This window comes from Indicator indicator, chromosome 1 (assembly GCF_027791375.1).
Source record: "Indicator indicator isolate 239-I01 chromosome 1, UM_Iind_1.1, whole genome shotgun sequence".
Taxonomy (NCBI): domain Eukaryota; kingdom Metazoa; phylum Chordata; class Aves; order Piciformes; family Indicatoridae; genus Indicator; species Indicator indicator.
In genome coordinates, this window is record NC_072010.1 from 111,218,353 (window position 1) to 111,231,499 (window position 13,147).

Sequence of the window (13,147 nt, forward strand, 5' to 3'; positions counted from 1 at the left end):
GGACAGATGGGCAGAGTCCAACAGCATGAGATTCAACACATCTAAGTGCAGGTTCTACACTTTGGCCACAACAACCCCATGCAGAACTACAGGCGGGGGACAGAGTGGCTGAGAGCAGTCAGGCAGAAAGGGACCTGGGGGTACTGGCTGACAGTAGGCTGAACATGAGCACAGTGTGCCCAGGTGGCCAAGAAGGCCAATGGCATCCTGGCCTGCATCAGGAATAGGGAAGTCATTCTGCCCCTGTACTCAGCACTGGTTAGACCACACCTTGAGTACTATGTCCAGTTCTGGGCCTCTCAGTTTAAGAAAGATGTTGAGTTGCTTGAACATGTCTAGAGAAAAGCAACAAAGCTGGTGAGGGGTCTGGAGCACAAACCCTGTGAGGAGCTGCTGAGGGAGCTGGGGGTGTTTAGCCTGGAGAAGAGGAGGCTCAGGGAAGACCTTATTGCTATCTACAACTGCCTGAAGGGAGGCTGTAGCCAGGTGGGGGTTGGTCTCTTCTCCCAGGTAACCAGTGACAGAATGAGAGGACACAGTCTCAGGCTGCGTCAGGGGAGGGTTAGGCTGGATGTTAGGAAGAAATTCTTCACAGAAAGAGTGATTGGCCATTGGAATGGGCTGCTCAGGGAGGTGGTGGAGTCACCGTCCCTGGAAGCGTATAAAATGAGGCACTTAGTGCCATGGTTTAGTTGATTAGATGGTGTTGGGTGATAAGTTGGACTCGTTGGTCTTGAAGGTCTTTTTCAACCTGGTTAATTCTGTGATTCTCTATTTCATGCCTGGCAATCACTTACGCGTTAGTCTCCCAATATCCCATGTGAAAAAAATAGTTTGCCACCGTTCCCTTGTAAGTATGACACAAGGGTGATGATAAAAAATAAGCATTTAAGTTATTAGTCTAATACCCAACTCTATTCTATCTTAGAAGGGATGACCAGAAATAAACGAAAAATCTACCTGGCTCAAAGAGCAACATGTTCAAAAAGATAAAGATGTTTTTGCTCTGGTATCATCATTTCATTCCTAAGAATGTCCCAAGGTTTAAGTGCAGTTAAAATGAACAACAGCCTGAAACTATTACTACAAGACTTTCAAGCCATAGAAGTTATCACTACTTAAATAAATTATATTTTTAAAAATAAGTCACTTGAACACATTTACCACTCAAATCTAGCACCAGGGAAATATTCAAAACAGAAATGAAAAAAAATCTTAAGAGGTACCTTTTGAATTATCTGGAGAAAAATAATCCATTTCAGATCCATCTGAAAAGAAAAACAAAATTCCAGAATATTTAGCAAATAATTTGTTGAATAGGAAGAGTTTCATACCATTTTAATTATTTGGTTTACAGCTTTATTTTCTGAAGGGGATAAGCAGAAGTTGCTAAGTTTCAGTAATAAAGTTACTGATTCTATTATTTCTGGCTTCCAAGTCCTTCTCTACCACACACACAATATGGAACTGTTATTTATGAGAAAGTCCATTGATAACTAGTGTAAAAGCACACTGTATAAAGAAGCAAGATAAATTCTGATGTTACTTTTTTAATAATAAAAAGATTTATAGCATACAAAAAAAGGGCATATGTCTTAACCTTTCATCCTGGCACTGTCATCTTCCCTAAGTCTACCTTCCTTATGCTGAATTTATCCAAGTTCACATAAAATATCTTCCATTCTACAGCCCCAATTTAAAAGGGTTAACCACAGCCCACAAAAAGTAAATCAACTTTTGTCAAAGCTAATAAAATGTACCAGAGTCATACCTTTGTTAAATCATCAAGAATGACTTTCCTTTCATCACTACTGTTGCAACAATTCAGCACACTGTACAAAATGTCGACCAGAAACTGTGTGTCTTTCCTCCAGTCTTCTTTCAACCAAGTTATTAAATACACATACAGAAATTGTACAGACGGACTCTCACGGCGGGCTTTTGTTTCGTTCTGGGATTCATCTTGAGCAGAGCTTACATCACTTCTCTGCTCCAAAAGTACTTGAAAAACTCTGTTTGAAGAAAAATAGTTGAGCAGGGCAGAGAGAAATTTCAAATGCTGTTCTGACTTCTGTTCATTGACATACACAATACTCAGTTCAGCGAGGCTGCAGACTAAATTCTCTAAATGTTTTTTCCTTAAAAGTGAACTGTGGTGCAAGCCAGCCTGTATTTCAGAGTCACTGTTTCTCAATTCTGTGAGCTTTCCATTCTCTGTGTTTCTTTCAGATTCATCCTCATCAGTAAATCTGATTTTTAGAGACTTCCTGTTGTTTGGTTTTGCAGCATTCTTTGGATTCTGAAGAACTTCTAGCATAGCAGATACAGCAAACAATGATTTCTCATCAGCATCCAGTGTGTCGACACGCAATACACACATTTTTAAAAGATGGTCCCAAAAATTTGACAACAGTTTCTGGAAAAGTTCATCTGTGCCATCATCATTGGAAAGTTCTGCTTTAGCTTCCCACGAGCTCAGCGTTTCTGCTATTTGATAAAATACTGGTCCATTCTGTAACCTGGGTTCCTTAAGTACAGCATCAATGAGAGGAATTAACTAGAAAGACCAAAAAAATATTATTAAGGAACAGAGATCCAGCTAGGTGATCATTTTATTCTTTACAATACAAAAAAATTCTACAATTCTGAAAAACATTCCAGAAAAAATTCCAAAAACATCAGAGTAACTCATGCTTGAACATTTAATAAAAATATACAGGGTGGGATGCTTTTTTTCCTTTTTCCTTCTCTTTGATGTAATTTAAACTGCACAGTAAAAGGGGGAATTTTCTAAGAAGGAAGAAATTGACTGAATTCAGTAACGTTCTTCTTTTCCATAAAATCTAGTGAAGTTTTCAACACAAATAAACCCTTAACTTACTAAATGTACACATAACAATATGAAGTACTTCTACTAAATACCTGGTCACGTATAAGCATCTGATGAATTTGCCTTTGGTCATCCTCCTCATCTATTTTCTGTAGTATGACAAAGTGCAGGCACTCCATGAACGTGGCTGATATGGCGGAGCTTTCCGCAAGGCTGGCTGTTGCTCGCTCACTTGACAACCTGTTGGAAGGCATCGTTGGAGGGAGGGCACCTTAGTCACCTATGCTTCTGAGAAAGCACCACACACATGTAACACTGCATATGCAACCTTGGTTATGTTGCTCTCGTAGAGACAACATCAACATGAAAACAGAATCATAGAATCGCTGATGGGAGTCAGATCGAAACAAATTCAATAGGACATGTTTAAAGAATTAAAACAATAAATCTGGGCATGTAATGTAATTTATATTAAAATAACTTTTTCCATCTAGTTTTAGCATTCATAACACAGTGTCTGTGTAAGCAGAGGAAACCTATCCAGTCAAGCACACTGCCTGCTGTTTTAGCTGTTTGTCAATTGCTTTGCAATTTTCTACACACACCTCAGATTTGGTGTCACTTTCTGTCATTACAGGAAAAAAAAAAAAAAAGCATCAAACCATAAAGCCACCAAAATAGTTTTGCCACAGCCAGTTTGTGTCCAAACAACTGTGAGTTGTTTTTCAATGGAAGTTAGACCACACAAATTAAGATACAAGTATTACAACCATTTTACTACTTTGAATAAAATTTCATACACTTTTCAAAAATCAACCCATACATAAGGTTTTTCTTAAAGAGCTCTGCTAATAGCCACATCAAGACTAATCAAGAATTGATTTCTGTTTAAATAAGCTATATCTCAGTCTTTCATAAAATAACGTACATATGTTTGAGTAGACAATGCACATGCATCTATTTAGATTTGACAGCAAGCTAGTTTTGATGTATTTCAAAGGCAAAAACCTATAGCGATTTTAATCCTTTAAAAATCAGCATCAGAAGAACTTCACAATCACAATGCTGGTCCACAATAACCTCTGTAGTAGCTACACACTGGTGAGAAGAGCCTGACATCTTCAAAGCCATTCTTAAGCTTAAATCAATTTTTTTACTTTAAACTTTTTATGGAATAAACACAAAGATTTGACAAGGAATGCTTTAGGCAAGGAAGACATAATCAAAAAAGATGTAATTTTCAAGGATGATAGTGAAAACAGTCTCCTCAAATAAACAATTATTGCATATTTAAATATCTTCAAGCCAGATGACACATTACTTTTCTTTAAGCATTTAGAGAAGACTAGCTGTCCTATTTCAAAATGTAAAAGAGACTGACTGAAAAAAAAAACAACCAAACAACATTAGTAAATTTGTGGTTCATACCCTTGAAGCATAGAGCTGAAAAAAGTTCTAAAATATTCCAGCTTTGGTTCTGCAATACCAGGAGGTACTCTGCTAAAGAACGGCAAGAGATTTGGGTATATAACAGCAGCTAATCCTCGTCCACCTTCTCGAAGCACTGTCCATAGCTTTGGTAGAACTCCCTTTCTGGCATTTACATGACTCCAACACTCCTACAGAAAGAAATACACTTAGAATAAATGAAATGCAAATAGACTACCCTGGAAGAACTGCTAAGCTAGACATTTAATACACTTCCCCTAGGTTATCACATTCCCCTATGTATTTTACAAGTTATCGTAAAATTTAAATTCACCTGCTACTATTTTTAAAAATCACTTTCTCCCTATTCCAGCTTGTGCATTTAAGAAGTTAATGGAATATTTCCATATTGCTTAGAATCAGTTGACCTTTCTTGTTAGCAAAACGTAATTAAAGGCCTCTCTAATAATGCTTAAAGGATTCCTCATGAAAATCATTACTGTAACTGGTCCTGTGCTTAACACTGAATTCTTATTATCAAGAATAAGCAATGATTTCCAAACCCTAACTTTAGAACATTTGCTAACTTCAAAACTCCTCTCAAAAATCTTCTGATGGTTACAAAATACCTTGGCAATTTCCACCACCACCACCTTTTTTTGTCACTGGATCTATTATATTTCCAGGTGTCTATACTTATAGAGATGTGAACAAAGATTATCGATTTTCCCCCACAAATTGCTACAGTTCTAAAAGTTATAACAAAGATCTGCAGTCTTAAACCACCAAAACATCTCCACCTCTGACAACCACTCATCCTGCTAAGAATTTCAAAGATGCTATTTCACTTGATATTAAAAAAAAAAAGTCGTCATAGAACTAAGCATAAAATTAGCACGGAAAACAAACAAAAAATGAACTGCAGGTCATTTCTGTAACTGTCTTTAATTAAGAAAAGGTTTTAAGTATTATTTTACTTACTAGTAACTATTTAATCAAAGAGATTCAGGTCAATCTACTTTTTTCAGACATGCTGGACACAATTGAAAGTTACACTGAAACCCTAAATAGGAAAGAGCACGTAACATTGACGAGTTCATGTTATTAATAACAAAGAAAACTTAGTCAAGCTGTTCTTCCTAGTTCTAGACATGGAACAATGTCACTGGATAAAAAAAAAAAAAAAAAATCAAATGCAAGTAAAATACCTGCCTCTTGGTTTTCCAACATTACCTCAATAGTGGTGACAGCATAAAGTACAGCTTCCCAAAGAGCAGGACACACCACTGCATCACTGTCATCAATGCTGAGAAGAACAGCAGGACAAACTCTTGGTGCTTCAGCCTTCACTAGCTCAGGCAAGTACTGGCAAAAAGCAGAAACCAGCTCAAAGAAAGCTGAGCGAACCTGACATAAACCACAGAAAAAACAAAGTTTTAGTTAAATGACAACACTTTTCCCACTCCCTGTAGTTTACATCATCCTTTTTAAAGTCACTGTAACTTACAACATGCAGTGTATTTTACCACATCAGCAAAGACATGTTATTAAAAATAAATTTGATAAGCCTATTTAATATTTTAAAGTAATCTGTGTGGTGATAAAACATTTATTAGAAAAAAAAAATCTACTTTAATATACTTCTAATGTTTTCCCAAAAGCACCGTAACATTTTTACAAAATACTACCATCAATGCACTACTGAGCTTAGCAGACCAAAGACAAATAAAATGGTTTAAAAAAAATAAAAATCCAAAAGCACTAACAACACAAGCACTAAGCTGGCACAGTTTGTATCTTTTACATGCACTTGAAATGATGACAGATTGCCAAGAAGCAGGTGGTGGTAGCACAGAAGCAACAAATTAGGCCAGCAGACGAATTTTAAAAAATACTGTCTATTTAAGGCCTAAAAAATTGAAGGCTGTTTCTAAAAGAATCCAGTGAAATACAAAGATCATTCTTGTAAAATAAAAGTAATTAATACTTGCTTAGCCTTAGTGTATTATCTTTAAAATCAACCAAAATAATGAAGAAATAAAAAAAGTCACCTGTGGTACGTTGTGCTTGCTGTATTTCCAAAATTTATTTTGGGACAGAAGTGACATTAACTTTCCCTCCAGTGAATGCACCTCTTTCTTTGGTAACATGCTAAGCAACTTTTTTAAAGCTAACAAGGAACAGGTCAGAATCCGGAAAAATTTGGCTTCCCTTTCTTCCTCCGGTACAGTTCTTGGAAAACAAAAACAAATTAAAGTGAACCCATAAATAAATCAGCAGGCCTCTCAAGCTCTTCTAAACTGTCTCTGAACTACAAGTCAGTTTTTCTGTGCCCTTCATTTGATTTCAGCAACACCATCAATGTACGCTTTCCAGAGGTTCTAATGATACCAAATCACATCTTAAACATTAGAAAGTTTCAAGTCATCTCATCTTCCAGGTATTGAAAAATGCCACTCCTAGAAGAGCTGAAGCAAGACTCAGACAACTGGTAACATTTTCCCAGAGAAACCTGCCAGGGTCTGGACTCAAATGACTACTCTATCTCTTGAAACAAAACTAAATCCAGTACTTCCAGGCACAGAGAACCCACTACAGACCAAGATTAAACCATACTTTAAAGCAAGCTAACATACTGAGGGTCACTGAGTGTATCAGGTGTTTCCTTCAGAAGGTGATCTTGAAGTACCTAGAGGGGGGAAAAAAAATATATATATAAACATGAGAATCTAGTATTTATATTGGAGACATCTCCACAATAAAATTTCACAACCTCCAACTCAAGACTTCCAAACACATTTTAGATACTAACGAACAAGAACTAAATTTAACTGACTCCTACTGAACACAGTAGCTGTGGTACTGTTTGAATCAAAATTTCCTAATTCTTTGTAAATTGCAGTCCTAAGCCAACAAGGGACCAACAAGGCTGGGGAAGGACTGTTTAGAAGGGCTCACAGTGATAAGATGAGGCACAATGGTTTTAAACTGGAGCAGAGTAGATTTAGGTTGGACATAAAGAGGCAGTTCTTTACAACGAGTGGTAAAACACTCGAACAAGCTGCCCAGAGATGTGGTTGAGGCCCCACTCCCGAAGACACTCAAGATGAGACTCAGCGTGGCCATGAGCAGCCTGATCTAGTTGGAGGTGTCCCTGCTCACTGCAGGGAGGTTGGATAAGATGCCCTTTGAGGTCCCCTTCCAACCCAATGCAATCTGTGCATCTGTGAACATGCTTCTGATAAGGCACCAAACAGAGACAAAACAAAACGGTTAAGTTTACATATAATGGGTCTGCAAGTCACAAAAAAAAAAAAAAAAGGGACGTGACTTGGACACAGTCTTCTCCTCACATTAGCAAAAGCAAAGTTTCAGGTGAGAAAGAAATTTAAGCATGAAGAATAGATGGGGGCAGGATAAATTTTCAATCTGCAATAAAATTTGACATATGCTCAACACAAAGCCTTTAAGAAATACAAACATATAAACTCACATTAAGAATTTCATCCTTACAGAATACTAAGGCTTCAGGTTGTTTACTTGAAGGAAAAGCTTTTTCAAAAGCTACTTTTGAAGCAGAAGCAGCAGGGGAGTAAGTGTCACATTGAGCAATCAGCCAGTATCCCATGATACTTTTTAAGTAAGGAGCTAAATGTTTCTTTACTTTAAGAATGAGTTGCTTAAAAGATTGCTGAGTTGCTTCTCGAACACGGCGATCATGATCCTGTTAAAACAAGAGAAAGGTTTATTGTTTAAGAAATGTACTTTCAATGCTGAGTACTTCAAAGAAGTGATGACAAAAACCCAAAACCTGCCTCTTTATTCAGGTATTTTCACAATGATTCAGGCTGTATAGATGTGAAAACAGGCAACAACAAAAACTCTTGGTATCTCTAGGTAAGGGGAGAGTCCCAGCTTAGCAGCATCATATTCCCACTGTGTTGTACATTCAAAATTGTAATCTTTCCCTGATATCCTTAACTACAGTTTCAATTTCCATTTTATACAAACATTTAACAGAAAGGCAAGAGGAAGCCCTGATTTGGATTAAAATGACTATAATAATCTTACACAAACTATGCATTATTATCCATTATTTGTGTATGAATTTACAACATCATGATGATCTATGCTCTTGGCCCCTGGAAGGATCGCTAGGAATTGACCTAATGGCTCAGAATAGTGATTCATTTTGTCATATGTGACATTTCCAACAGTAGCCAGTTCAAATAGCTTAGAGATGCATTAAATATGTCAGAAAACTGAATTGTCTGTCTATGCATGGTTTTTTTTGTGGTTTGTTTGGGGTTTTTTCACGGAACTTCTTCAGATTATTAACTATCAAGTGTGGTCAGACACTAGTCCTAGATAAAAAAAAAAAAAAAAAAAACCACCACCGAAACCTTCTTTAAATGACCAGTACATTCTCTTCAGGCATTCTGGAATCTACATAAAATAACTTTTCATGAGAACATATATTATGCCATATTTGTAATGTAAAGGTTTAACAAACAGCTATCTCTGTCCAGCAAGTACAGCCTAGACATCAACGCTTCAAGATTTCACCCACTGCCACTACTGAAATACATCCATGATAAAGAAGACTACTTTCCCTCAACTTCAATTTTTCCTAGAACAAGTCAATAATTCCAAAGCCAGATAAATCAGCAAAGACTGCCTTAGAGGTTCTCAGAGAAAGTATCCAGAGAAGTTTACTTAGACGCTTTTAATACTTACTAGTGAGATTTTACAATAAATTCTTGGCCAGTAAGGAAGAACACCTTTAACAACTTCTGCTTCTCTTTCCTTGCACATTGTCCCAAACTCTTGCATAGCCTAAAATCAAGAGCATGATTTAAGAAGTCAGATAGATATTCTGCAATTTGATGGACTGTTTTTTTTCAAGCACTCCAAGAGGAGGGATAAAAGATATGCCTACTTTTAATTTTGTTGTGATATCTCTTTTAGAAAGCTTTCGCAACACCATTCGAAAATCAGCATCCACAAGGCTGTCTATTTCCTCTGCTCCTTGGATTGCAGGAACATATCCTAGATCACTCTGAGATGTTCCAAAGCCAATAAATCCAGGCACTGTTCCTTGTTCTTTGGCAAGGAGCTCTGCAGCTTGGCCACTGCTAGAGGGCTAACAAAAAAAAAAAAAAAAAAAGGGACAAAAGTCAGTTAACTATTTCCGCAATTTTACTGTGCGTGCATCATGCATTTGAAATGATTCTCTTTATATTATGCAATTAATCACCTATTTGAAACAAAGTCTTACAAAAAAAGACATGTAAGCTTGACCTAGAAAATTATTCTTTTTAGAATCAGCATTCCCTTTGCTCACAAACCATGAATACTTATTGAAAATTATATTGGTTATATACACATACAAAAACGGGTAACAAAAGAGTCCTTCAATAAGCAAACAACTTATTAAGAAACAATTTACCCTCCTTCACTACTTCTGTTTTTAGTTCTTCTTATGTTATTGTATGTGGACCAATACATCTCCCAAAGAATGCACATGTATCAAAGGCTGTTACCAGCAACAAAAGGGCCAAGAAAAACTTAGAGAAATGGAGCAAACAGCTAGATATGTAACATGGTATACTACTATCTGGTCTGTACTACAATGAGTGTTTTGAAGTTGTCCTGAAGGGTCAACCCCCCCAAACAGACCGTAGCCAGACAACAGGCTAAGCACATTCTGAGGTGCTTACCTGGACAGTTTTTGGGGTCCAGATAGTCAAGGTAAATGGATACCACATGTGATTAACATTGTAAGCACCCGTGAATGGGCATTCCTGGACAATTCCTGGGGTCCAGATAAACATGTGTAACATCTAATTAACTTTGTAGCACAGCTGTGAACTGCGTGTGCCCTTGGCTGTGTTTGGATATGCCCCATCCTAGAGGTCCAGTTATCAGGGTCCTGTGTTACCAAAGGGCAGTAATTGTCTTGGGACAGTATTTAAACCACCCACGAAGTCAGGCAACTTGCCTTGTTCTCACCCAGACAGCAACAAAAGCCAAATGCTGCCCGAGTAGCAGCTGAAGAATCTGCTCTAGCAGACCAACAATGTCATCCAGGCCTTGCACCTGGATCAAGGCAGAAAGGGGAAAAGCTCCAAGGGAATTGAATCCCAGAAGAGGCTGCAGCCTAGTGATGCAGAACATGAGAGAAGCCCCCTAGCCCTCTCTGAGCCCAGGGCAAGCTCCAGACTCTGACTGGGCATGACAAGAGAGACGCTCCTTAGCCCTCTCTGAGCCAAGGACTGCTTGAATTATAGCCACAGCGTCTGGGAAGATACCAGACAGAGGAGCAAGTCATGAGTACCCAGACAATGTACCACGGAATCCCATTTGTGGGAAAATCCAAAGATCACAGCACCTGTATTTCCAATTTGAATTGCTGTAGTGGAAAGGTTAGATCTGTGCTTAAATCATTTGACTGTCTTTATATGTGGAGTGTAAAACCCACAACAGAATAACTGAACCTGTGAATACATTTTGTAAATAAGTTACTGTGGTGTTTGAAGATACCACTGCCCAAGATATTAATTATAATATATATAAAATACACGTTTTTATTACAGAAGTTCAGCATTTCTTCTAGTTTGCCCCAGTTAAGTCAACATCTTGCTCGTCCTATCAGTAGCTCATGTTTATGTCAACCACACTCTTTTGAAAAGACTATTCCAAAAACAACTAATGCTTTAATGTTCTCCTGATACCTTGTAAATCAAATACCTTTTATTTTCTAGTAACAGTTGCAGAGTTGCAGTTTTGTGAGTTGGGGTTTTTTTGTTTGCTTTTTAAGTAATGGTTATTTGCTGAAATGCACTGTACTTTTCTTATTTTCTTAGATATTTTACCTGACTACTATGCCTACAGATTAAGCGTTTTTGTTTTTTTTTTAATGCAAAACCTCAACTATCAGGACATGCTTCATTGTGGTTCCAAGTTTTCTCTAAATACATAACAAAAGTAAATTTGTAGGAATTACATAACCTGAATACAACCTTTGAGCTATAATTCCCCCATTCTGAGTGAATGCCACATTTGACAGATGTCACACTACTTCAGCCCTGTGACAAGTCAGAGACACCACGACAGGTGTACTCTAAGACTCTCCACGCGAAAAAAACAAACAAACAAACAAACCAAACCCCACAACCAATCAAAAAAAATCCCGCTAAAGGTAGCCATTGATGCCTTGCAGAACTTACGTCCGTGGTGACTGTGCAGTTACACCCCCCTGCCCTTGCTCCTACCTGGAAAACCCGTGAAACCACCACAGGAAGTTGCAGTCACACTCCCTTAAAACACGGGCCCAGGCTGAGTCGCACCTGAAGCCCGGCGGAGGCCATAGCCCTAACGAGGCCCAAAATCGGGCCTAAAAGTAGCGCCCTCCCCCAGAGGATACAGCCTTCCGTGCTCCTCAGCCCCCTTCCCGAGGCACCAGGTGGGGAAGGGCTGCTTAACCCAGCCGTCCGTGCCGGAAGCCCCCGCGCCGAGGCCAGGGCGCGGGCCCGGGCCCCACCGCCCTCCCCAGCCCGGCCGCCTGCCGGCCCTGCCGGAGCCACTAGCAGAGACCCGAGGTTCACAGGCACAGCCGTCTCCCGCCCGGCGGGACACGCTCACCCGCAGGTTGCCCTTGGTTCGCTGCTTGTTCTTGCCCCCCATGGCGGCGGCGGCACTGAGCAGCGGCCGGGAGCGCTGAGACGCACGGTAAACCGGAGAGGAGGAGCGCAGCACTTCCGGAGGGCGGGGAGGCAGGGCAGGCGTGCGGCGGCGGCTTCCCCAGTCCGGGGAAGTCACAGAATGGCAGGAGTTGGAAGGGATCTTAAAGATCATGTAGCACTACCCACCCCTGCCATGGGCAGGGCCACCTCCCACTAGACCATCTTGCTCATACCCTCATCCAGCCTTGTGTTACACACCTCCAAGGACGAGGCATCCACAACTTTTCTGGGCCATCTCTCCCAGTGTTCTCACCACCCTCATAGTAAAGAACTTCCTAATGACTAATCTGAATCTACTTTGCTCTAATTTAAAACTACTGCTCCTTGTCCATCACAGCCCCTCTCCAGCTTTCCTATATACTCACTGCACATACTGGAAGGCCACTATAAGCTCTCCCCAGAGTCTTCTCCAGGCTGCAGAGACACAAACCCTCAGCCTGTCTTTCGAGAAGGGGTCCTCCAGTGCTCCTATGATCTTTGTGGCCTTCATTTGGACCCTCCCCATGTCTTTCATGTGTTGGGGCCTCCACAATTAGATGCAGTACTCTAGGTGGGGTCTCACAAGAGCAGAGTAGAGGGGTTGAATCCCCTCCCTTGACCTGCTGGCCACACATCTTTTGATGCAGACCAGGACATAGTTGGCTTTTGGGGTTGCCAGCATACATTGATGGCTCATGTCAAGTGCCTCACCAACAAGCACTCCCAAGTCCTCCTCTGCACTTTGCCTCGTTGAACTTCCTGAAGCTGACATGGGCCCACCTATCCAGCCTGTCAAGGTCCCCGGGGACCATGGTCAGTGGTCATGCCAGTGCTGGCATGGGCCATCTTCCCCAGAAGGTGCCTGTGACAGACAACCCAGTGCTGGCACTGAAATAGCAAATGGTTGCCAATGCCTTGTTGTGAAATAGAGCATTGATATAAACGAGTTGAAATATCCTTACATTTTGTACCCATCAATGGATCTTAAAAGTGCAGAGACTTCAGGAGTATTGTGAGGCCTTCATTGAACTGTGGTTTTCTTGTACACTGACAAGGGCTTAGGATATGGCAGAGTTTCAAATTAGAAGCAAATCTGCCCTTGCCAAATAAAATCACTGTGAAAAGTGCCCAAATCTGTACCATACATCACAATGTTGGGTATTTT

The 13,147-nt window shown here is 39.8% G+C and overlaps 1 protein-coding gene across 2 annotated transcripts in view; it reads right to left on the reverse strand.

The window, feature by feature from the left end:
* LTN1 (listerin E3 ubiquitin protein ligase 1) overlaps positions 1 to 11,944 on the reverse strand; it is a 30,248-nt gene extending 18,304 nt beyond the window's left edge. The window contains exons 1-11 of one of the 2 annotated variants that reach the window (XM_054399699.1): positions 11,903 to 11,944; positions 9,198 to 9,401; positions 8,996 to 9,094; positions 7,752 to 7,982; positions 6,895 to 6,947; positions 6,310 to 6,490; positions 5,492 to 5,665; positions 4,259 to 4,449; positions 2,923 to 3,070; positions 1,772 to 2,557; positions 1,227 to 1,268 (exon numbers count right to left, since the gene is read on the reverse strand). In XM_054399699.1, coding sequence (XP_054255674.1) covers positions 1,227 to 1,268; positions 1,772 to 2,557; positions 2,923 to 3,070; positions 4,259 to 4,449; positions 5,492 to 5,665; positions 6,310 to 6,490; positions 6,895 to 6,947; positions 7,752 to 7,982; positions 8,996 to 9,094; positions 9,198 to 9,401; positions 11,903 to 11,944 — 2,151 coding nt within the window. The remainder of the gene's footprint in view (positions 1 to 1,226; positions 1,269 to 1,771; positions 2,558 to 2,922; positions 3,071 to 4,258; positions 4,450 to 5,491; positions 5,666 to 6,309; positions 6,491 to 6,894; positions 6,948 to 7,751; positions 7,983 to 8,995; positions 9,095 to 9,197; positions 9,402 to 11,902) is intronic. The other variant, XM_054399707.1, reaches the window with a different exon arrangement.
* Between the last annotated feature and the right edge of the window lie 1,203 nt (positions 11,945 to 13,147).